This window comes from Cherax quadricarinatus, chromosome 4 (genome assembly GCF_038502225.1).
Source record: "Cherax quadricarinatus isolate ZL_2023a chromosome 4, ASM3850222v1, whole genome shotgun sequence".
Taxonomy (NCBI): Eukaryota; Metazoa; Arthropoda; class Malacostraca; order Decapoda; family Parastacidae; genus Cherax; species Cherax quadricarinatus.
This window is the reverse complement of record NC_091295.1, coordinates 27,587,622-27,612,676: the sequence shown is the minus strand read 5'-3', so window position 1 is coordinate 27,612,676 and position 25,055 is coordinate 27,587,622. Positions and strand designations below refer to the sequence as shown.

The 25,055-nt window shown below is 38.6% G+C and overlaps 1 protein-coding gene across 7 annotated transcripts in view; it reads right to left on the bottom strand.

Moving 5' to 3' along the window:
* Positions 1-25,055, bottom strand: part of LOC128684148 (coronin-1A) — a 214,757-nt gene that overhangs the window by 91,484 nt on the left and 98,218 nt on the right. For 3 of the 7 annotated variants that reach the window (XM_070095434.1, XM_070095425.1, XM_053770260.2), the window contains 3 exons: positions 15,589-15,719; positions 10,948-11,052; positions 3,244-3,429 (listed from right to left, as the gene is read on the bottom strand). In XM_070095434.1, the coding sequence (XP_069951535.1) occupies positions 3,244-3,429; positions 10,948-11,052; positions 15,589-15,719 (422 nt within the window). Of the gene's footprint in view, positions 1-3,243; positions 3,430-10,947; positions 11,053-13,795; positions 14,074-15,588; positions 15,720-25,055 lie in introns of those variants that run through there. The other 4 variants (XM_070095429.1, XM_070095435.1, XM_053770263.2 and 1 more) reach the window with 3 other exon arrangements.

Here is a 25,055-nt window from a genome sequence, read left to right as displayed (position 1 = left end):
ATTCAAGAGTAAACAAACGACCTCACACATCTAATACACGCCAGCTGGTGGGTCTAATATGCATTCACAAATATGGTGATGATATTTATACAATTATTACAGTATTGCATAACAGTAAATCTTCTATTTTTTGGTGTGAATAAAAATTCATTATGTGAATAAAAAATCAAAATGGAATTTATTTGTAAAGCCTCAAAACGTAACTAATGAACAGAGGAAATGTTAGTTTAGTTCCAGGAATACCTACATTGTTTATTCTGGACCCTATTTTGAAATTGGAATATTTTGAACTTTGTGTTAAATTGGCCAAATTAACAATTTCCGATCACTTTAATTTGTAGTTGAAACAGTTGACTTGCTGATTTCTTGTGCTCTATCGATAGAATAGAAGTAATACTAGTGAAATAGCTAAGAATTTGCTTGACTGGAATAATGTAATTGGCCTAAAACGGGAGTCAAAGTCGGCAAAATCGCCGATTCGTAAATATCGCTGACACATCAAAATTCGCGAGAGCATAATTTCGTCAATTTTCCATCAAATTTCGTACTTTTTGTTTTATTACCTTCACAAAAAGATACTCTACCATTTCGTAAGAAAAAATAACAATTTTTTTTTTTTTTTTAATTCTTGGACACTGGGGCACCACTTCAGATTTGGGCCTTGGACCCTGAAGGGGTTAAACTGTCCAAACGTAGATCTACGTTTTCACTGCCAGAGTTCCAAATATTTTGAAAAAAAAAAATTTTCCTAAAGAGAGCAATTTTTTGAGTGTAATAAGACAAAAAAAAAAAAAGTTTTTAGGACCAGTACTTACTGCAAAATTAGCGCTGGATGCTCACTTGACGGCAACATAGAGCCCTGCCGCTTGTAGAAGTGTTGCCGATATACCTTTTTTCTTGTTTTTATTTTAATTTACATAATTTTTATGTTCTGATAATTACAATTTATAATAGTTCTTGTGATTTCATAGCCAATCTTTGTTTTGACACTAATATTAGGTACTGAAATAGTGCTCAGTCACAAACACATACTCTAACAGGTGAACATTTTCTCCTGCCTTTGTATATATTTCTAGACAATAGTAAATGACAAAGTATTTATAGGTCTCAGCAATGTTTTAGACATGCTGGATTATATATGAAACTCCTTGAAGCATGGTGTAAAGACGAGTGTCACTAAACTGCTGACGGTGCAGCAGTGGAGTGACACTTGATGAATGTGCATTGTTCCAAGGAACCCTGGCTTTATTTGTTTTCACTGTTACACATGAACATATGTCTTTCTGTCTGCCTGTGTGTGTCAGCAACATTTCTGCAAATAGCAGGACTCCATTTTGCAATCACATGAGCATCTAGTACCAACCTCGCTGCCTTTTATCTCGATAAATACTGGCCCTGAATTTTTTTTTTTGGGGGTCCTATCACAAAAAATTGCCCTCTGTTATAAAAAAAAAAAAAAACTCAAAATCTTTGGAGTGCTAGCAGTAAAATGTAGATCAACAGTTTGACAATTAAAGGGTTAAATAAACAGTAATTCATGCTGGCCTCCTCCCTCAGTATGTTTACAAAACATAGGCCTACTACAGTGCTCTATTCTATACGCGGAGTCGGGTTATACTTTGGTATATATAGTAATATCCATAGTCGTGCTCAATGTGTTCCACATTATAATCACCATCTATAATCCAATTTTTAAACTTGGAGCATCTCCCACTAAGGTAGGGTGACCCACCTTTCACTGTCACTTATTCAATCACATCCAATCGAATGCATCTTTCACTGTGTTTGCCATTTTTTTTTTTTATTTTTTTACTCAGAAAATGTGTCTTGTCTTTAAGGATGTTTTTTAATAAGTAAATAAAGTAATTTTTACTATAAAAAATACACTGTGAGCCATAGCTATTAGCCTTTAAAGCCTTCATGATCGTAAAAATTTTGTGATGCAAAATACTGCTTCTAAGCTTAAATAACTATAAAATATCAAATGGAATAATGAATACATGATATTTTGTTACTAGTTAGTCGTTATTAAGAAACATGTTCAAATGATGCGACTCAACTGCTGATAAGATATCAAAACTATGTATACAAATTATTGTCACTTGAGTTCTCTATTCATACTTTAAACATATCAATACACTTCTGGCCTACTGCAAGTACTGATAAAATTTGAAATTTGGACACTGAATGTGATACTGGACTAATCTGTGCCCACTTTCTATCAATATGCACTTCTTAAAAAAATTATCTCGTTACATAAAAAATATACTACTACATGGAACATCACTTATGGTTCATCAAATATCTAGTCAATTATATGAAATAAAATTAATATTATTATGTATATTAAATTATCATTAAAAATCAAACTAAGTAATTAACATACCATACAAACAAGTACTGTATGTAAAAAAATACATTTTGTGCATCGAATCTTAAAAAAACTTAAGAAATTTGCAACCATGCAAAAAAAAAAAAAAAAAAAAAAAAGGGCAGGGGGACATTTACAAAATAATATTTATGCTTGCATTTACAAAGTGTAATGTTATGGTGTAAAATATAACTGCAAAAATTATATTACAACAGAAAATATAAATTTCAGAAATATTTCTAGGTGTATATCAAAATTAATACCATAGTTTGTTTTTGCAATATATAACCCATAGTGGAACCTCAGTATTTAAACTTAAGAAGCCACAGTAGAGGCCATGTTCAACTTACTGATGTTCACATACATTATACAGGTTCTAACCTAAACTCAAAAGTGCTGCCTATTTAAATTCAAAATCTCAAAGAAGCCATTCACCATAATCAATGCCAAGTTGCTACTTAATAATCAAACCAAGCAGCACATGCAAAAATGACTCAAAAGGCAAACAAATAGTAATTACAAGCATGATAACTCTGGGTAGTTGGGTAAGTGGAAAATGTTACTGTTCCAAATAAATAACTGTAAAACATTAGTTGTACACGTAATAACATGGGTTAATAAATGTTATCCAAAATTTATAAATGGTACTTTTTGGTGACTAAACCCAAAGAAGTCATTATAGGTATATCACTGTAAGAGACTTAGAATTAAGGAGCTGCATGTTGCCTTCTAAACTTCTAATTCTGAAGGACGTTGCTGAGGATCTTAATGAAAAAATCATTTCCATCTATATCGAAGTGCATCTCAGCCCAAATATTTCTAAGCCTATCACAAAATCAACTACATTTAGAAAATATTGTCTGTTGTCATACCTCAGATTCTGTTTTTGGAGAAGGCTTATCCAATATCTGAATTTCCTTTTCTTGCATGCACAAACTTGCCAATTTATTGGGCGAGTCTCCAGTCTTGATATTCATTTTATTTATTGTATTTTTTGTGGAAATTTTCTCACATTCTATTCCACTGCTGCTGGTGGAACACTGTTCCTTGTTGTCACCCTAATATTTAAGGACATTATTAATAAGAGCTTCCATCCAAAAATCATTTATGAAGTATTGTTTCCCATGCTGAGTGTTAAAAATAAATTACAGTGGACCCCCGGTTTACGATATTATTTCATTCCAGAAGTATGTTCAGGTGCCAGTACTGACCGAATTTGTTCCCATAAGGAATATTGTGAATTAGATTAGTCCATTTCAGACCCCCAAACATACACACACAAATGCACATACATAAATACACTTACATAATTGGTCGCATTGGGAGTTGATCGTAAACCGGGGATCCACTGTATATTCAAATTCTGGTACTGTGTACAGTATATTTAACATTCTTAAATACAAGAAATACATATGCTTATAAGGGGCTAGTAACCCCTTCTCCTGTATATATTACTAAATGTACAAGGAGAAACTTTCATTTCTCCTTTTGGGCCACCATGCCTCGGTGGGATACGGCCAGTGTGTTGAAAGAACATATGCTTATATATGTTTATAGAGGGGCAACTGATGTATCGGATCATTATTTAGTTGTAGCTACAGTTAGAGTAAGAGGCAGATGAGACAAAAGGAAGACTGCAACAACAAGTAAGAGAGAGGTGAAAGTGTATAAACTAAGGGAGGAAGAAGTTCGGGTGAAATATAAGCAACTATTGGCAGAAAGCTGGGCTAGTGCAAGTATGAGTAGTTGGGGGGGGGGGGGGGTTGAAGAGGGTTGGGATAGTTTTAAAAATGCAGTATTATAATGTGGAGCAAAAGTTCATGGCTATACGAGGGTGGGTGCAGGAGGAGAGATTGGTGCAGTGATGTAAAGGGTGCGATAAAAGAGAAAAAGGTAGCTTATGAGAGGTTTTTACAAAGCAGAAGTGTTGTAAGAGCAGAGTATACTGAGAGTAAAAGAAAGGTGAAGAGAGTGGTGAGAGAGTGTAAAAGGAGAGAAGATGATAGAGTGGGAGAGGCACTGTCAAGAAATTTGGATGAAAATAAGAAAAAAAATTTGGAGTGAGATAAACAAGTTAAGAAAGCCTAGGGAACAAATGCATTTGTCACTTAAAATCAGAGTAGGGGAGTTAGTAGATGGGGAGATGGAGGTACTGGGTAGATGGTGGGAATATTTTGAGGAACTTTTAAATGTCGAAGAAGAAAGGGAGGCAGTAATTTCATGCACTGGCCAGGAAGGAATACCATCTTTTAGGAGTGAAGAAGGACAGGATGTGAGTGTGGGGAAGGTGCGTGAGGCATTACGTAGAATGAAAGGGGGTAAAGCAGCTGGAACTGACAGGATCATGACAGAAATGTTAAAAGCAGGGGGATATAGTGTTGGAGTGGTTGGCATTTTTGTTTAATAAATGTATGAAAGAGGGGAAGGTACCTAGGGATTGGCAGAGAGCATGTATAATTCCTTTATATAAAGGGAAGGGGGACAAAAGAGATTGTAAAAATTATAGAGGAATAAGTTTACTGTAAAGTAAAAGGACACTTTTACTGGTCGGTAATTCTACCAACATTATTACAATGAGGTTACTGAGTATACCAGGAAAAGTGTATGGTAGGGTTATTGAATGAATTAGAGGCAAGACAGAATGTAGGATTGCGGATGAGCAAGGAAGTTTTAGAGTGGGTAGGGGATGTGTAGATCAGTGAACAGTATTTAGATAAAGGTAGGGAAGTTTTCATTGCATTTATGGATTTAGGAAAGGCACATGATAGAGTGGATAGGAGAGCAACGTGGCAGATGTTGCAAGTATATGGAATAAGTAGTAAGTTACTAAACGCTGTAAAGAGTTTTTATGAGGATAGTGAGGCTCAGGTTAGGGTGTGTAGAAGAGAGGGATACTACTTCCCGTTAAAGGTGGGTCTTAGACAGGGATGTGTAATGTCACCATGGTTGTTTAATATATTTATAGATGGGGTTATAAAAGAAGTAAATGCTAGGGTGTTGGGGAGAGGGGTGGGATTAAATTATGGGGAATCAAATACAGAATGGGAATTGACACAGTTACTTTTTGCTGATGATACTGTGCTTATGGGAGATTCTAAAGAAAAGTTGCAAAGGTTAGTGGACGAGTCTGAGTGTGTGTGTGTAAAGGTAGAAAGTTGAAAATGAACATTGATAAGAGTAAGGCAATAAGGGTATCAAATGATTTAGATAAAGAAAAATTAGATATCACATTGGAGAGAGGGAGTATGGAAGAAGTGAATGTTTTCTGATATTTGGGAGTTGACTTGTCAGTGGATGGGTTTATGGATGATGAGATTAACCGTAGAATTGATGAAAGAAAAAAGGTGAGTGGTGCATTGAGGTATCTGTGGAGACAAAGAACGTTATCAATGGAGGCAAAGGAGGGAATGTACGAAAGTGTAGTGGTACCAACACTCTTATATAAGTGTAAAGCTTGGGTTGTAAATGCTGCAGCGAGGAGGCAGTGGAGATGTCCTGTCTAAGGGCAATGTGTGGTGTAAATATTATGCAGAGAATTCATAGTGTGGAAATTAAGAGGTGTGGAGTTACTAAAAGTATTAGTCAGAGGGGTTGTTGAGGTGGTCTGATCATTGAGAGACAATGGAACAAAGTAGAATGACTTGGAGAGCTTGTAAATCTGTAAAGGAAGGACGGCGGGGGTAGGGGTCGTCCTCAAAAAAGTTGGAGGGAGGGGGGTAAATGTTTTGTGGGCTAGGGGCTTGGGCTTTCAGCAAGCAGGCGTGAGTGTGTTAGATAGGAGTGAATGGAGACGAATGGTATTTGGGACCTGACGAGCTGTTGGAGTGTGAACAGGGTAATATTTTGTGAAGGGATTCAGGGAAACCGGTTAGCCGGACTTGAGTAATGGAAATGGGAAGTACAATGCCTGCACTTTAAAGGAGGGGTTTGGGATATTGGCAGTTTGAAGGACTTCTAAACTGTTGTATCTGAGTGCCTCTGCAAAGACAGTGATTATGTATGAGTGATGGTGAAGGTGTTGAATGATGATGAAAGTATTTTTCTTTTTGGGTCACCCTCAGTGGTACATGGCCGACATGTTAAAAAAAAAAAGTTTTTTTTTTTTACATAGTCAACTGAAAATTATGATGCACACCCCATAAATGAATTATAATTCCAAGAAAGCTAGAAATCAGGCAGACTGCATATTCTTATTCAGACTGTTAGGATTTTGATACTGTGCCTCACATGAGACTGATCCACAAACTAAAGATATAAACTGGGATGACAGGAAAGTGTTTCATTGGTTTTAAGAGCATCTAAAATATGTTGATTGAACAGCCATGGTAAGAGATGAAGCATGAGAATAAATAAAAATAAGAAGTTAGGAGTGTTGGAGTGTGAGCAGGGTAATATTTAGTGAAGGGATTCAGGGAAACCGGTTATTTTATATAACCAGATTTGAGTCCTGGAAATGGGAAGTACAATGCCTGCACTCTAAAGGAAGGGTTTGGGATATTGCCAGTTTGGAGGGATATATTGTCTATTTTTATACGTATATACTTCTAAACTGTTGTATTCTGAGCACCTCTGCAAAAACAGTGATTATGTGTGAGTGAGGTGAAAGTGTTGAGTGATGAAAGTATTTTCTTTTTGGGTCACCCTGCCTTGGTGGGAGACGGCCGACTTGTTGGAAAAAAAACAAAAGAAGTTAGGAGAAACAGTATATTACTAGAAGTATGGCAATTCGAGATATCAGCCAAAGAAAAGAACATGAATGTGAATGTCACACCTAACCACTCTCCTGAGGTGAATGCACAAATTGGACAACATTCTTGGCTTGCACATAATTTGCAAGTGCAAGCACTGCTTTTAACCCCTTCAGGGTCCAAGGCCAAAATCTGAAGTGGTGCTCCAGTGTCCAAGAAATTTTGAAAAAAAAAAAAAAAAAAAAAAAAAAAAAAAAAAAAAAAAACTCGAACAGAACTAAAGAGCATATTTTTGTGAAGGTAATAAGACAAAAAAAAATTTCTGATCAGTACTTACCGAGATACAGTGCCAAGAAGTTTGTCCAAAATGATGTGGTGGCGGCAACATCGACGAATTCCACATACGCACATTACTTTATTTAGCGGTTTTTATTGTTTTTTCTTTTCTTTTCCAATTTTTTTCTTTTCCTACTAACATTTGGGGCCTGAGAGACCAATACTGTATATAATGTATATATATTAACTCACTGTATTGAACACAATAACCGCACTAAAGTTATTATCATATTATTGTTTACCACTGTTGTTTATTACAATAAACATGCACAAATCTTGTATAATACTAATGTTCTATCATATATTTACATATTTACAATCACCGGACATGGTTTTAGAACTGCTGGAGCTTGTGGAACTCCTTGAAACAAGGCACCATGCACAGAGGCACCTTACATTCCTCACACATAAACCGAGTGTCTTTGTTGCCGTTGTTTTGTTTGTGCACAGACGATGCATCTCTTCCGAGTTGAAGGAAGTTGTATTATGAAATGATCACCTTCCCTCCTCAAACGCTTGGGTATATCCTGAGTAATTCGAGGACCTTGTTGTATAGCAGGTGTTCTTACCTGGTACTTCATTATGAGTTGTCTGACAACAGACAAACAAAATTCACCATATGGTGGTCTGTTGCCAGTCTTTATTTGGTACATATTATATGCATTGAGCATTGAAATGTCCATGAGATGGAAGAAAAGTTTCATGTACCACTTGTAACTCTTACGAACACAATCAACAAAACCAATCTGCATGTCACATTTGTCAACCAAGCGCATGTTTTGTGTATAATCAATCACTGTCACTGGTTTTCGAATAGGTTCATTAGTCACTCGATCAACTTTGCCACTGTCTTGCATTTCATTACGGTGAATGGTTGTCAACAATGTGACATCTCGTTTGTCATGCCACCGTAATGCCATGATGTCATTGGCAGTCAACACCTGCACGTCATCACCACGAGCACCTGCGTTGAGCCTGGGCATATGTTTACGATTAGAACGCACTGTGCCACACACATCTGTCTTGTTCACTCGCATGAAATCACTGAGTAATGGGCTTGTGTACCAGTTATCGATATATAATGTATGCCCCTTCGAAGATAAGGTGTCATCATGTTTCTCACTACGTCACCTGAGATACCCAATAACATCTTGGTATCTTTCAATGTTTTACTTCCCGTGTATACAACAATATCCAACACCAGGCCACTGTCACAGTCACAGAGTACAGTTTTATACCAAAGCGTTTCCTCTTGCTCGGTATATACTGCTTGAATGACAGTCTACCTTTGAACAAAATCAAAGACTCGTCAATTACAAGATTCTTGAATGGATAAAAGTACATGATGAACTTTTGTTTGAGATACATGAAAACATTTCTAATCTTGTATAACCTGTCATTTCTGTCAGGCCTGGTTTTGTCAGAGAAGTGCAACATAAGTAACAGTAGGATAAACCTGTTCAATGGGATGATTTCACTGAAGACCGGGGTAGAAATTAGCCGATCTGTGGACCAGTATGCTTTTATATTATGCTTATAGACATGAGGCATAAGCGTTATTGTTGCAAAAAGCAAATACATTTCTGCAACAGTCGTCTCTTTCCACCTGTGTAGTCTTGACTGTGGTGATAAGATCGTATTTGCCATGGTGTACTCAAAATACTTATTAGTTTCCATCAATGGCTGGTCAAAGAATTCCAGTTCATTGGCCGTGGTTCCAAGGGGACAAGTAGGTAGAATTCCACTTTGAGAGTCGTCAAAGTGGTGGGGCTTGGGAACAAAATTGGGATTTTGCTGCCAATCCCAGATACGGTTTGCTGGTGGATACTGGACATCATAGGGTGGTTGTGGTGGGCTGGTGGCTGACGCTCCGCTTTGTCCTTGAACTGACGAGTCAGCAGCGTGGGTCCCAGCCTGGGCTGGTGGGTCACGCATGGCGGTGCCACTACCATCACCACTACCACCATCTACTGATGCCTGTGGTCTATCCATGCTGAGTGTAGCCACATCATCCTCACTATCACTATCTAAACCTGGTGTAGGGCCACGGGATGTACTCCATACCCTGGGCACACATAGGGTACACTACCCGAGCGCATGCAGCAGCGAACATACCGACGCTTCACTGGTGAATATGATTCCTCACTATCACTAATCGAATGATCGTCAAGCGCAATAAAATCACAATCCACGTCACTATCATCATCATTACTGAAGTCAGAGGCCTGGCCACGCAAAAATATTAGTTTTCTCTTGCGTTGAGGCACAACCGACCGTGAGTCACGAGTGCCCACACCAGAGGTAGAAGGTTGAGGATCGTCAGGGTTTTCTGCACTATTATCGATATCCTGGCCATTCCTTTCGGTCACTAACTGATCAAAGCCATAGAATTTGTCTTCATTTCCACTTCCATCAGTGTCAGAACTATCAGGAAGAGGAGAGTCCCAATTTTCCGGGGAGTGAGAGCTGACTTGCGACGAGGCATGGTGAACAAGGGTAACTGAGCCGGCGTTCCCACAATGCTATGCGGGCGCCTAGATTTTTTTGTTCATGGCGCACACCCACCACGCAGACCTGTTCTCTCACATGTAGGCCTATGAGCGCTTTCGTGCTAAATTTGACGGCGCTAGAATTTTGGTGTAGATCTACGGTTTGGACACTCAACGTGAAGCCGTAGATCTACGGGACGGACCCTGAAAGGGTTAATAAACACGAAGAAAATCTTTCAAGATACTGTTCACAAAGTATCCCACACCAGCATGGAGCCTGAACCTAGACTAGCACAGAGAGCTTTAGCAAGTTCAGAGGTGTGCCACCAGACCGGTTCTGGAACTGAGGGATACAAGCTGTGAGGAAAATCCAATGGAACTGAACCTCATAGCTACTGAACGTGTAGGATGGGGAAAGGATGATCATGAAACAAGATATTCAAGGACAGATTGTAGGTCAAAAGGGCATAGATGAAAGATGAACATCCAGACGAGTCATGGGAACATTAGGAAATAAACAAACAAAAAAAAACCTGTTTACTTCTACCCTTGTAATTAATCAAAAGAAGTCAAAGAAGGAAACGACTTTTTCTGCTTCGTCACTCTGCCTTAGTGGGAAATGACTGACAAGTTGAAAATCAGACTACCTTTACTAAAAAGGTACTCTGATTGTGTAAAGAGATTTTACTATAAACAGGAAATAGTATAATAATGAAGCTAAAGAAATAGGATGCTGGAAAAGCAAGAATCTAGAATTGAAAAAGGAAGGACAAGCCATATAAGGTTGTGACAGGACTGGAGTGCTGTACTTTCAGAAAGTATGTTGAGACAGGCTAGCCTTACTTTATAATAAAATAAATAAAGTTATGCTGCATTTACCAAACGCATACTGATCACAGTGATTGAAAACTTTCCTTAAGGTACAAAAATAAGCAAAAACGTGGATAAAATTCCATTTTTACTATAATTTTTCTTTCATTAGTAATTTCTCACTAAGGCACTGTGAAACAAAAAAGAAAAATGTGTGTGTATTTGACAATAATAAGCAGAAGTCATTTCTCACCAAATTCTTCACATTACAACCCCAGAGTTTCTGAAGTGCCTGAAATTTGGTGTCCAAGTTTGTAGATGTCTTGAGGTCTTTGTCAGTGCTACTGGAAGTCTTCACCTGTAACACAAATTTTTTTTTATACAACCTCAGGACAAACTTGCTTACTGGATTTTATACCAAAAACAAAACATGTACAGTACTTCTACTTTCTCATTTACACATACCTACCAAGTACAGTCATCATTCTTTTTTTCACTCTCTAACTCAGTGCAAGCTAGCAGCAGCAGCTTCTTCACTTGTACATTTGCTAAAACATAACGAGGAATTTTTTTGAAAAATATTTCAGATGCTCCTTAAATAATTTTGTGCGTGCTTTAAGGTATAAGAGATACTGTGGTTAGATTCTATGTGTGATCACCTCTTGAAGAATTGAGAGTTCCTCCAAGGAAGCACACCATCATAGCTACAGATTTTCTGACTACTTTAGTGTGTTTGGTATTAAGGTGTGTGTAGATGTATTCATCTTCAAGGAAGACAGTGCTCGAGATCCTATATATATGACCTTAAGAGAATCTTATGGTGACACCTTCCTCTGTCCTTGCATCATGGTGTAACAGCAAGTGTAATAGGTCATGATTTGTGGGCCAACATTCCATCCAACACAATCAGGAATTTAATTACCAAGAAAACCCCCACAAAGAAAGTAACACTGGTATCTATACCTTCCCACATGGGGGTGCAACAACTCCATGTGGGAGAGACTTAGATGCTTGGGGTAACACCAGGGAACACAAGTACAGTAGGGCCCCACTTATACGACGGGTTAGGTTCCAGGCTGTCGCCGGAAAACAGAACGCCATTTTTTTTCCATTTATAAATGCCAGACAACAAGTTTACACTAAATTATATTAAGTTAGTAATAGAACTAGGCATTAAAAACACACAAGGTAAAATACGTTCACAGTATATTCATTGCTTATCTTAAAGTGTTTGTAAGCTTAATGTAGGGAGAGAGGTGAGCAGTACTTACAGGAAGTCAGGTGCAGGTAGCCCAGGTGTAGGTAGCCCTGCCTCCCCGTCTCATACTTAATATTCGATATTTAAAACATCCCAGAGTTAAAATACACATACAGTACACAAATTATTTACCTTAAAATATGTGTAGTCTTAATATAGGAAGAGAGGTGAGTAGTATTTATTTGTAGGAAGTCAGTGTAGGTAGCCGGTAGGTGTAGCCTGCCTGGGCTACACCTACCAGCTACCTACACTGTGGCCCAGAGCCATATTAACATCGACATACCTTGTTCACTGAATTTAATCATTTCTAACAACTACCTTTAGATGCCATCATAAACGAAGGGAGAAGTAATGAATAATTCATGCCGAAAATTGTAAACAAAAGCGGAGTGGCTGGGCCAAATGCAGATTCATACATGTTTTCTCTGATGGCTGAGCAGAGAAAATGTAATGTTGTCCCTCTGCACGGCTACCACACAGGACCACAAGTATTATCAGAGCACATATAAAATATGCAATAAATGCCAGACAACAAGTTTACACTAACTTCTATTAAGTTAGCAATAGAAATAGGCATTAAAAACACAATAAAAGGTAAGCTACACATAGAGTACACTTATTACTTACCTTAAAATATTAATATTAATGTGTGAGAGGAAAGTGGCAGGGTGTTTATTGAATAAAATCAGAATGGCACACCATCATCCTCTAACCTGGCACTTAAAGCAAGTCTTATGACTCCTCTTTTTATCACAGCTAAGCTTAGACGCCATCGTCAATGAGAGCCAACTAGTTAACGGGAGAGAGAATGAGATACAGAGTTGAGACAATGTAAGAATACAAACTGAACAGGTAGTGGGTGATCACTTGGTCAGGCAAAATAAATGCGTTTTAATATGTGTGTACTTTTAGTTCATTCACGTACGTTTGTAACACATTTACCTCAATATTTTTTTATTATAATAATTACCTCACAATACAAATACTCTTACATTGTGTACAAGTTAGTACAGAATAAACAAACAGCAACACACCATTTTTAGAGTGAATGAAGATATTATTACTATTAATATTATCATAATAAAAAGCACTAAACCCACAAGGGTCATGAATTACTATATATAGAGTGAAGGCATACGAAAAGAATATTTTTCTACAGTTATCCCCCAGTTTGACTAGAGAAAACGTAATTCTTCCGACACTACCCCCACAGCTGCTTCATAAACAAATCTCATATTTAAGTCAATTTTTATTCTGTGAGTGTATGTATCATGTTTATATGCTATGTAATGGGTTTCATATATAATTTTGAGGAAAATATCATAGATGGATTAATGAAAATGCCTATATTAATGTAAAATAAGACAGTGTTCCCAAGAGTGATTATTATTACATAGTATTGGCGTCATGAGTAGAGGGACTCTTAGCGATTTTAATGTGTACCAGCACAGTGTGTAAGTATATTTAGGTACAGGTACACATAAAATATGCAGTAACTTTAAAACACTTGAAATTTTGGAAAGTTTCCTGACATAATAGATGTGGTCACGGAGAATGTAAAGAAACTGGGTGGGGCTCACCGTATTTGAAAGACCGCTTGCCGTATAGCAAATTTTGGTCATAATTTGACATCGCTGTATTAATGGAACGCCATAAAGCGGGGCCCTACTGTATACAAAATGAAGACTTACACATACATGAAGAGACAGTATCAACTTTAATGCTAGGGTCTTGCAGTGCAGATAAAACACGATTCCAGGAATAAAACAACGCCTGAACCAGTCGACAAATAATTCCTCTGTCATCCATGTTGACTGGTTTGACTGCCAAATAACAGGCAAAGTGGTTTTGTTTTTTTTTATTTTAAGGCACAGGGATTCTTTGAACAATAAATAAGCATGGGTCAGCATTTAGGCACCTATTGAATTAGCGCACAGCAGCAAATGAAAGAGGCCCGAGATGCGTTGGAGAGAAACTGGCCTGCCTGTGCGGTGGTGAAGACTGGCCATGTTGGAGTACAAGATGGAAATGGGTAGAACCACCACAAAAGCCGGCGATCATCGGAGCAAAAGGTGGTAACAGATACAAACAATGAATTGCAAACAGACAGAAAGACTGTACCTGGAGATGCGAAAGGTGGTCTACTTAACATCATAACAATATATTTAATGGCTGCAATATATTACTGTATGATCCAAGAATAATGATAATAATAATAATGTAAAGTAAAAGGGCACAAGTGCAACTAATGTGACATTTTATTGTGGCAACGTTTCGCTCTCCAGGAGCTTTATCAAGCCATTACAAACAATACATGGACACAGAGGGTATATATAGGCTCTGAGTGAGGTGCAGCACTAGTGGTAGTAGTAGTAGTGACAAAAGTTGAAGTAGTAGTAGTAATACAATATGGTAGAGCAATTAATTCGTACATGAGTAAAAGGATATAAAAGCTATTACTTGGGAATCATAAAAATAGGTTGGACAAATATAGACTGGATAGAGGCAGCCTGTTTCAGTGTTCACTCTCTGTAATGTGCTTTGTGTAGTATAACAGGAGAGACTGTGATGGCAGGGTTTACTGTTTTCAGGAGGATTCTTGTTAAGACTTCAGAGATAATGAAGCTGCCGTTGTTTTGTTTAATTGTATTCGAAACAGCGATCAGTGCTGATTCGAGGCACTTGCGTTTGCGGAAATTAGTTTCTTTGATCACTAATTGGGCGTCTAACCAGGACAAAATCAAAGCACCACGAACCAGTCAATGCAGGAGTTTACACTATATCCTGTGGAGGCTGTGACAAGATTTACGTAGGTGAAACAGCAAGAAACCTCGACACCCGCCTCAATGAACACATTTACGCATGTAGGAACAATAACTTGAACAACGCCTGTGTACAACACCGAAATTCCACCAATCATCTCATGAAATTCAGAGACGCCCAATTAGTGATCAAAGAAACTAATTTCCGCAGACGCAAGTGCCTCGAATCAGCATTGATTGCCGTTTCGAATACAATTAAACAAAACAACGGTAGCTTCATCATCTCTGAAGTCTTAGCAAGAATCCTCCTGAAAACAGTAAACCCTGCCATCACATAGTCTCTCCTGTTATACTACACAAAGCACATTACAGAGAGTGAACACTGAAACAGGCTGCCTCTATCCAGTCTATATTTGTCCAACCTATTTTTATGTTACCCAAGTAATAGCTTTTGTATCCTTTTACTCATGTACGAACTAATTGCTCTACCATATTGTATTACTACTACTACTACCACTAGTGTTGCACCTCACTCTGGGCCTATATATACCCTCTGTGTCCATGTATTGTTTGTAATGGCTTGATAAAGCTCCTGGAGAGCGAAACGTTGCCACAATAAAATGTCACATTAGTTGCACTTGTGTCCTTTTACTTTACATATTGTCGGTAATTCTACCAACTTTATTACGATAATAATAATATAACTAGGTAATTCATGTTTAAGAATGATAGAAGCTATCTGCAAAATGTCCTTCAGTAAAAGTATTGCATAATCAAATCACACAGTTTATGAAGTAAGCAAATTCCAGAATTCAATTATATATGTATACCTCCACTTTTGTAACCTTAAATGCTTAAAATAGTGGCTACTTACACCCACCTCCAAAGGTCGGTAGTCAGCACGTGTCTCCATAGAGAGAAAAGCATATTTCTTGTCTGCATTTTTATCAGAGGATGACTCAGTTGGCCGCAGAGGAAGAGGGCGATGTGTCTTAATTGTCATACCTACAAAAACACAGAATACAACATACAGTATACTAAAAATACAATAATCCACATGTAACTTTAAGAGTCATCCTTATTCTACAAAATTATGGAAAACTGATAAAAGACAATGAATAGATAAGGAAATCCCTCTCAATGAGTAGATATGTGATTTTGTAGAAAATGACTTCTAGCCAGATTTTTAACATGATGCAGGAATAGACAGTTAGTTTGTTAATCGTATCGGAAAATGATTATGCAGATGAAGATTATTAGATTCATGGGGGCAGTCCTAAACCCCCTAATGAGTCATACAGTGCCTGAGAAAGGGGGAGGGGAATCAAATTTGAGCCAAGAAAGGAGAGGGTAGCTCTATTTCCTTTGATCAAGAGCCTTTCAACATCAAGATAAACCCCTTGAGGGGCACATGGAGAACACTGGAAAGAGCACTCCTTTAGTATGAACAAAATGTATTGGAACTGGTAATATTTATTATATTAGGTTAGTGCACTTGATATTAATGGTTGCTAATGTGCTTAAAATATTATTTGTCGAGAACATGTTCAAAATTCAGAAGCTAGTGGCATACATTTTAATGTCAGTTCCCAAGCAAGTCTTCCATATGACATTGCAAACAAATTTTTTAGCCAATTTTTAACCCTTCCAGGATCAAGAGGACCTCTCCTAAACTTGTTCTCAGGATCGAAAATTTTTCGAAAAAAAAAAAAATTACTTTTTCTCATGAAAAGATAGAGAATCTTTTCCCAGTCATAATGACACCAAAAGTATGAAATTTGATGGAAAACTTACGGAATTATGCTCTTGTGAAGTTAGCAGTCTCAATGATGTTTACACATCGGTGATTTCACCCACTTTGAGCCCTATTTTCAGCCAATTCCAATGCACCAGTCGACAAAAAATCATAGCTATTTCATTAGAACTCCATTTGGTCTATCAAATGAGTACAAGAAACCAGCCAATTACCGATTTCAACTATCCAATAAAGTGGTCAGAAATTGGCAATTTTGCCAATTTCACACAAATTTCAAAAGATGCCAATTTCAAAATAGGGTCCAGAATAAATAAGACAGACATTCCTGGCACTAAAATGACATTTTCTCTGTTCATTAGTCACGTCCCCAAGCCCCTCTTACACTTCTTTTGCTTTCCACTTTGACCTTTTATTCTCACAAAAAAATAGAAGATTTACTGTTATGCAGACTACTGCATTAGTGTAAAAATGGTATAAATAATATCATCGCACTTGTGAAAGAATATTAGACTCGCCAGGTGATGTGTATTGGATGCCAGGCATGATTTGTTTACTTTTGAACTTTGGCAAAAATCAAACATTTCTGCTAATTTGAGCTCAATTTCCACGTATTTTTCATTTTGAAACCAATCAAAATCACCTCAGTTTCTGTAATATGTCTTCATTCTATAAAATGACACCAAGAAAATGAGAATACAACCACAATTACAGTGGACCCCCGCATAACGATGGCATCACATAGCGATTAATCCGCATACCGCTTGCTTTAATCGCAAAAATTTTGCCGCGCATACCGATTAAAAACCCGCTCACCGATTTTCGTCCGAGACGCGTCCAATGTGCGCCCTCAGCCAGCCTCACATGTGCCACCCGTGCCATTGTTTACCAGCCAGCCTCCGCGGTAACATCCAAGCATACAATCGGAATATTTCGTATTATTACAGTGTTTTCGGTGCTGTTTCTGGAAAATAAGTGACCATGGGCCCCAAGAAAGCTTCTAGTGCCAACCGTACACCAATAAGGGTGAGAATTCCAATAGAAATGAAGAAAGAGATCATTGATAAGTATGAAAGTGGAGTGCGTATCGCCGACCTGGTCAGGTTGTACAAGAAACCCCAATCAACCATCGCTACTATTGTGGGCACCAGAAAGGCAATCAAGGAAGCTGTTCTTGCCAAAGGTTTAACTGTGTTTTCGAAACAAAGATCGCAAGTGATGGAAGATGTTGAGAGACTCTTATTGGTGTGGATAAATGAAAAACAGCTAGCAGGAGATAGCGTCTCTCAAGCGATCATATGTGAAAAGGCTAGGAAGTTGCATGAGGATTTAATTAAAAAAATGCCTGCAACTAGTGATGATGTGAGTGAATTTAAGGCCAGCAAAGGTTGGTTTGAGAGATTTAAGAAGCGTAGTGGCATTCATAGTGTGATAAGGCATGGTGAGGCTGCCAGTTCGGACCACAAAGCGGCTGAAAAATATGTGCATGAATTCAAGGAGTACATAGACAGTGAAGGACTGAAACCTGAACAAGTGATTAATTGTGATGAAACATGCCTGTTTTGGAAGAAAATGCCAAGCAGGACCTACATTACTCAGGAGGAAAAGGCACTCCCAGGACATAAGCCTATGAAAGACAGGCTTACTTTGTTGATGTGTGCCAATGCTAGTGGTGATTGCAAAGTTAAGCCTTTATTAGTGTATCACTCTGAAACTCCCAGAGCGTTCAGGCAAAAGAATGTCCTCAAGGATAATTTGTGTGTGCTGTGGAGGGCAAACAGTAAGGCATGGGTCACTAGGGACTTTTTCTATAACTGGTTACACCATGCATTTGCCCCCAATGTGAAAGATTACCTAACTGAAAAGAAATTAGAACTTAAGTGCCTCCTGGTGTTAGACAATGCCCATGGTCATCCTACAGACGTGGCAGAGCGACTTTATGGGGACATGAGCTTCATTAAGGTGAAGTTTTTGCCTCCTAATACCACTCCTCTCCTGCAGCCCATGGACCAGCAGGTTATTGCAAACTTCAAAAAACTGTACACAAAAGCTCTGTTTGAAAGGTGCTTTGTAGTGACCTCAGAAACTCAACTGACTCTAAGAGAGTTTTGGAGAGAGCACTTTAATATCCTCAATTGTGTAAACCTTATAGGTAAGGCTTGGGAGGGAGTGACTAAGAAGACCTTGAACTCTGCTTGGAAGAAACTGTGGCCAGAATGTGTAGACAAAAGGGATTTTGAAGGGTTTGAGGCTAACCCTGAGAGGATTATGCCACTTGAGGAATCCATTGTGGCATTGGGAAAGTCCTTGGGGTTGGAGGTTAGTGGGGAGGATGTGGAAGAGTTGGTGGAGGAGGACAATGAAGAACTAACCACTGATGAGCTGATAGATCAACTTCAAGAGCAAGAGGCCAGACCTGAGGAAACTGGTTCAGAGGAGGGGAGAGAGAAATTGAAGAAGTTGCCTACTACAAAGATTAAAGAAATCTGTGCAAAGTGGCTTGAAGTGCAAACCTTCATGGATGAAAATCACCCTCACACAGCTATTGCAAGCCGTGTTGGCAACCTGTACACTGACAATGTTGTGAAACACTTTAGGGATGTCATAAAGGAACGAGAGGTACAGGCCACTATGGACAGATATGTTGTGCGAAAGAAGTCCAGTGACTCTGAAGCTGGTCCTAGTGGCATTAAAAGAAGAAGGGAAGTAACCCCAGAAAAGGACTCGACACCTCAAGTCTTAATGGAAGGGGATTCCCCTTCTAAACACTAACACTCTCTCTCCCCTCCTCCCATCCCATCAATCATCACCAGATCTTCAATAAAAGTAAGTGTCATGTAAGTGTGCATGCCTTTTTCAGTTTGTGTGTATTAAAATTAACATTTCATGTGGTAAAAAATTTTTTTTTTCATACTTTTGGGTGTCTTGCACGGATTAATTTTATTTCCATTATTTCTTATGGGGAAAATTCATTCACATACCGATTATTTCGCATAACAATTACCCCTCTTGCACGGATTAAAATCGTTATGCGGGGGTCCACTGTACATACGAAAATACACTGCAAAATCACTGTTTTAACCCTTAAACGGTCCAAACGTATATCATGCGCGTAGCGCCCCAAACGTATAAATACGTTTTCTTTGTCATTCATTCAACATTGCCACGATAAGCCTGAGTCACCTAGACATGAGAGAATGGGTGTGCGCACTCACTGTGCACCATATTAAAATAATTGGGGATGTCTGGGTACCATATGCTCTTTTTTCCTATTAAAAAAAATCTTTTTTGGGGGCGCTACGCGAGTGAACGTATATATACATTTGGACCATTTAAGGGTTAAACAAAAACCACGGTCAGAATTTTTTTTTTCTCATTATGTACTATGTGTTGCAGGATTTTTTTTATACTGTGCACACTGACCATGCAGACCCATTTTTTCATATATAGGCCTACCAGCTTTCTTTTGCTAGATTTGAAGGTGCTAGAATTTACGTGTACTAATACGGCACCAACCCTGGTGTGCAAGCCGTACTAGTACGACACCGACCCTGAAAGGGTTAAAGTGGGGGCTTCAGGTATGGGTGGATTAACATATAAGGGCAAAACAGGCAGTTACCCCAGCCTCCCCAGATGAAGGGGAGCCTCAAACATCCATTGTATGTAAAAATATATTATTGCAGTAGAACCCCCCATATCCACTGATTCGGTGTATGTGGTTTCAGTATCCACGGTTTACTGTGACCCAAAAATACCTCTTAATTTTGCATAGTAATGGCCCCAAAGTGCAAAAGTAGAAAAGCTGGCAGTTCTTCAAAACCTAAGAGAAGCCATGAAGTGTTTCCCATCAGTGAAAAAGTGATAATTCTCCACTTGTTGTGCATAATTTATCAATTAAACTTTATAATAGGTTATGTATAGGACTTACATGTAGGGTTTGCTACTATCCATGGTTTCTGTATCCATAGCAGGTTCTTGGAATGTATCCTCTGTGGATATGGGGGTCCTACCATACTTTCTTTTTATTAACATCGGCCATTTCCCACCAAGGCAAAGTGACCCGAGAAAGAAGAAACACTTTCATTATCATTCACTCAATCTTTTGTCAGAAGCGTGCCTACACTAGAGTTAAAAATCTGCAACATCAACACCCCTCCTTCAGAGTGCAGGCATTGTACTTCCCACCTCCAGGACTCAAGTCCGGCTTGCCAATTTCCCTGAATCCCATCAAAATGGTATACAATACCGACAGGTTGTTAGGTAAGACACATATGCAACAGTTAGACAACTTTATTCCGAAACGTTTCGCCTACACAGTAGGCTTCTTCAGTCGAATACAGAAAGTAGGCAGGAACAGTAGAGATGTGAAGACGATGTAATCAGTCCATCACCCTTAAAGTCGTAGAATTTGAGGTTGTCAGTCCCTCGGCCTGGAGAAGTTCAGTTCCATTGCTCACATTCCAACAGCGCGTCAAGCCAAAAACCATTTGCCTCCAATCGCTCCTATCTAACATGCTCGTGCATGCCTGCTGGAAGTCCAGGTCTCTTCCACACAAAACCTCCTTTACCCCTCCCTCCAACCTTTCCTAGGTTGACCCCTACCCTTCCTTCGTTCCACTACAGTTTTATCCGCTCTCCAAGTCATTCTATTTCATTCCATCCTCTCTAAATGTCTGAACCACCTCAACAACCCCTCCTCAGTCCTCTGGATAATACAAAATTTTAGTAACCCCACACCTCCTCCTAATTTCCTAACTACAGATTCTCTGCATCATATTTGCACCACATGTTGCCCTCAGACATGACATGTCAACTGCCTCCAACCTTCTGCTTGTTGCAACATTCATTACCCATGCTTCACACCCATATAAGAGCATTGGTATAACTATACTCTAATACATTCCCCCTCTATGCTTCCATGGATAATGTTCTTCGTCTCCACGGACTCATCATTGCATCACTCAACTTTTCTCCCCTGGTCAATTCTCCGATTCCACCTCGTCTTTCATAGACCCATCCACTGGCAAGTCCTCTTCCAAATACAGTGGAACCTTGACTTAGGAGTGCCCCAGCATATGAGTTTTTCAAGATACGAGCTGTCGCTTGGCCAATTTTTTGCTCTGAGTTATGAGCCAAAATCCGAGTTACGAGCGAGCTTCCCTCTCAACCCACAACCCGCACACCTCCACCTCGCTTGTGTTTATCTATGAGTTCATGCTTTAATTTCATGGACATTATCTTATTTTTCTTCTCAGCACTGTCCTTTGCACTTATTTTCTTAGGACCATGATTAGAGAAAAGAAATTTGGCAAAATAACTGTACAAAATTCAAGGAAAGCATGAGAGAAATGCTTCCAGTGCTCAGCGGATGTTTTGCATTCGCTGGGCCATTTAGTTCTGAAGCTCGTTATTATTTTTTTTTTTTTAACAAGTTGGCCGTCTCCCACCGAGGCAGGGTGACCCAAAAAGAAAGAAAATCCCCAAAAAGAAAATACTTTCATCATCATTCAACACTTGCCTCACTCACACATAATCACTGTTTTTGCAGAGGTGCTCAGAACACAACAGCTTAGAAGCATATACATATAAAGATACACAACATATCCCTCCAAACTGCCAATATCCCAAACCCCTCCTTTAACCCTTTCAGGGTTGTTCTCAGGGTCGCCCAAATTTCAAAAAAAAAAAAATTATTTTTTTCTTATGAAAAGATATTTTTTTCCCGATCATAATGACACCAAAAGTATGAAATTTGATGGAAAACTTAGGAAATTATGTTCTTGCGAAGTTAGCGGTCTCGACGATGTTTACATATCGGCCATTTTGCCCACTTTGAGCCCTATTTTCAGCCAATTCCACTAGTCGACAAAAATTATAACTATTTCGCTAGAACTCCATTTTTTCTATCAAATGAGTACAAGAAACCACTCATTTACTGATTTCAGCTATCCAATACAGTGGTCAGAATTAGGGAATTTTGCCAATTTCACACAAATTTCAAAAGATGCCAATTTTCGAATAGGGTCCAGAATAAACAAGAAAGACATTCCTGGCACTAAAATAACATTTCCTCTGTTCATTAGTCACGTCCCCACGCCCCTCTTACATTCTTTTGCTTTCCACTTTGAATTTTTATTCTCACAAAAAATTTACTGTTATGCAGACTACTGCATTAGTGTAGAAATGGTATAAATAATATCGGTGCACTTGTGAAAGAATATTCGACTCACCAGTTGACGTGTATTGGACACAAAGCATGATTTGTTAACTTTTGAACTTTGGTAAAAATCAAACATTTCTGCTACTTTGAGCTCAATTTCAAGGTACTTTTCTTTGTAAAACCAGTCAAAATCATCTCAATTTCTGTAATATGTCTTCCATTCTATAGAATGAGACCAGGAAAAGTAGAATACAACAATAAATGTCATACAAAAATGCAGTGCAAAGTCGCTGTTTTAATCCAAAAACACGGTCAAAGTTTTTTTTTTTTCCTCATTATGTACTGTATGCTGCAGGATTTTTTTTTATACTGCACACACTGACCACATAGACCCATTATTTCATATGTAGGCCTACCAGTTTTCTCTCACTAGATTTGAGGGCGCTAGAATTTAGGTATACTAGTTCGTCAAAAACCCTGGTGCATAAGCCGTACTAGTAAGTCTGAAACCCTGAAAGGGTTAAAGTGCAGGCATTGTACTTCTCATATCCAGGACTCAAGTCCAGCTATATAAAAATAGCAGGTTTCCCTGAATCCCTTCGCTAAATATTGCCCTGCTCACACTTCAACAGCTCGTCAGGTCCCAAATACCATTCATCTCCATTCACTCCTATCTAACACGCTCATGCAAGCTTGCTGGAAGTCCAAGCCCCTCGCCCACAAAACCTCCTTTACCCCCTCCCTCCAACCATTTCGAGGACGACCCCTACCCCGCCTTCCTTCCCCTACAGATTTATATGCTCTCCATGTCATTCTACTTTGATCCATTCTCTCTAAATGACCAAACCACCTCAACAACCCCTCTTCAGCTCTCTGACTAATACTTTTATTAGCTCCACACCTCTGCCTAATTTCCACACTCCGAGTTTTCTGCTTAATATTTACACCACACATTGCCCTTAGACAAGTCATCTCCACTGCCTCCAACCATCTCCTCGCTGCAGCATTTACAACCCAAGCTTCACACCCATATAAAAGTGTTGGTACCACTATACTATTATTGTTATTACTAATATTATTATCATTATTATTATTAATTTAGGAAACCGAAGCTCGCTCATTATTTTTTTATAATAATAATAATAATAATTATTATTATTATTAATTTAGGGAAATGGAGCATAGATCCAATTCCGAAAACAATTCCAAAACATCCGGTGAGCAGTGGAAGCATTTCTCTCATGCTTTGCTTGCATTTTGTACAGCTATTTTGCCAAATTTCTTTTTTCTAACCATGGGTCTTAAAAAAGTAAAAGTACAGTAAGTGCAAAGAACAGTGCTGAGAAGAAAAAGATGGTGTCCATTGAATTAAAGCATGAAATCATAGATAAACACAAACGAGGTGGAGGTGTGCGGGTTGTGAGTTGAGGGCCACTGACAGCATACATCGCTCTGTCTATCTTCCACCCTCCATCTCTTCTCCCAGGTAAATATTTACATACAATTTATAAAACCAGTTTATTTCTTTATATTCACTCTTATGTTTTATTATGTTTTTATACAATATTTCTTATTTATAAATACACTGTTTCAGTGTTTTCCTTTTGAAACTAGTGATGTAGTGTAGTTAGCCTACAAATACACTGTTTTCAGAAGGGAAAAAATGGGAAGATATAGTCAGTGCGGAAGCAGCAATGGCTGCCACCACCACTCATCACATAATGACATATTTTATTCATTCTAGAGTATATATCATGTTTCTATGTTATTTATATTGTTTAGTATGTCATACTGGATGAATTGTGATAGATAAATAAGCTGTAGAGCTGATATCAGCATCATACTGAAGTATTTTTTCCTGCCTCCCAAGAGCAGGAATTCCACTGGAGAGGATTAATAGCATTTCAATTAATTTAAATGAGGAAAATAGATTCGATATATGAGCAAATTGAGTTACGAGCTAGGTCATGAAACAGATTAAACTCATAACTCAAGGTTCCACTTCCTCCATACTCCCTCCCTCCTATCTGATATCCAATCTTTCATTACCTAAGTTTTTTGTTATCCTCATCATCTTACTCTTTCCTATACCTGGAGAGGGTTTTGGGGGTCAAAACCCCTGTGGCTCAGTCTGAGACCAGGCCTCATGGTGGATTAGGGTCTGATCAATCAGGCTGTTACTGCTGGCCACACGCAAACCGACATACAAACCACAGCCCGACTGGTCAGGTACTAACTTTAGGTGCCTGTCTAATGCCTTCTCAAAGACAACCAGGAGTCTATTGGTAATCCCCCTTATGTATGCTGGGAGGCAGTTGAACAGTCTTGGGCCCCGGACACTTGCTGTGTTGTCTCTCAGTGTAATCGTGGCGCCCTTGCTTTTCATTGGGGGAATGTTGCATCTCCTGCTGAGTCGCTTTCATAGGGA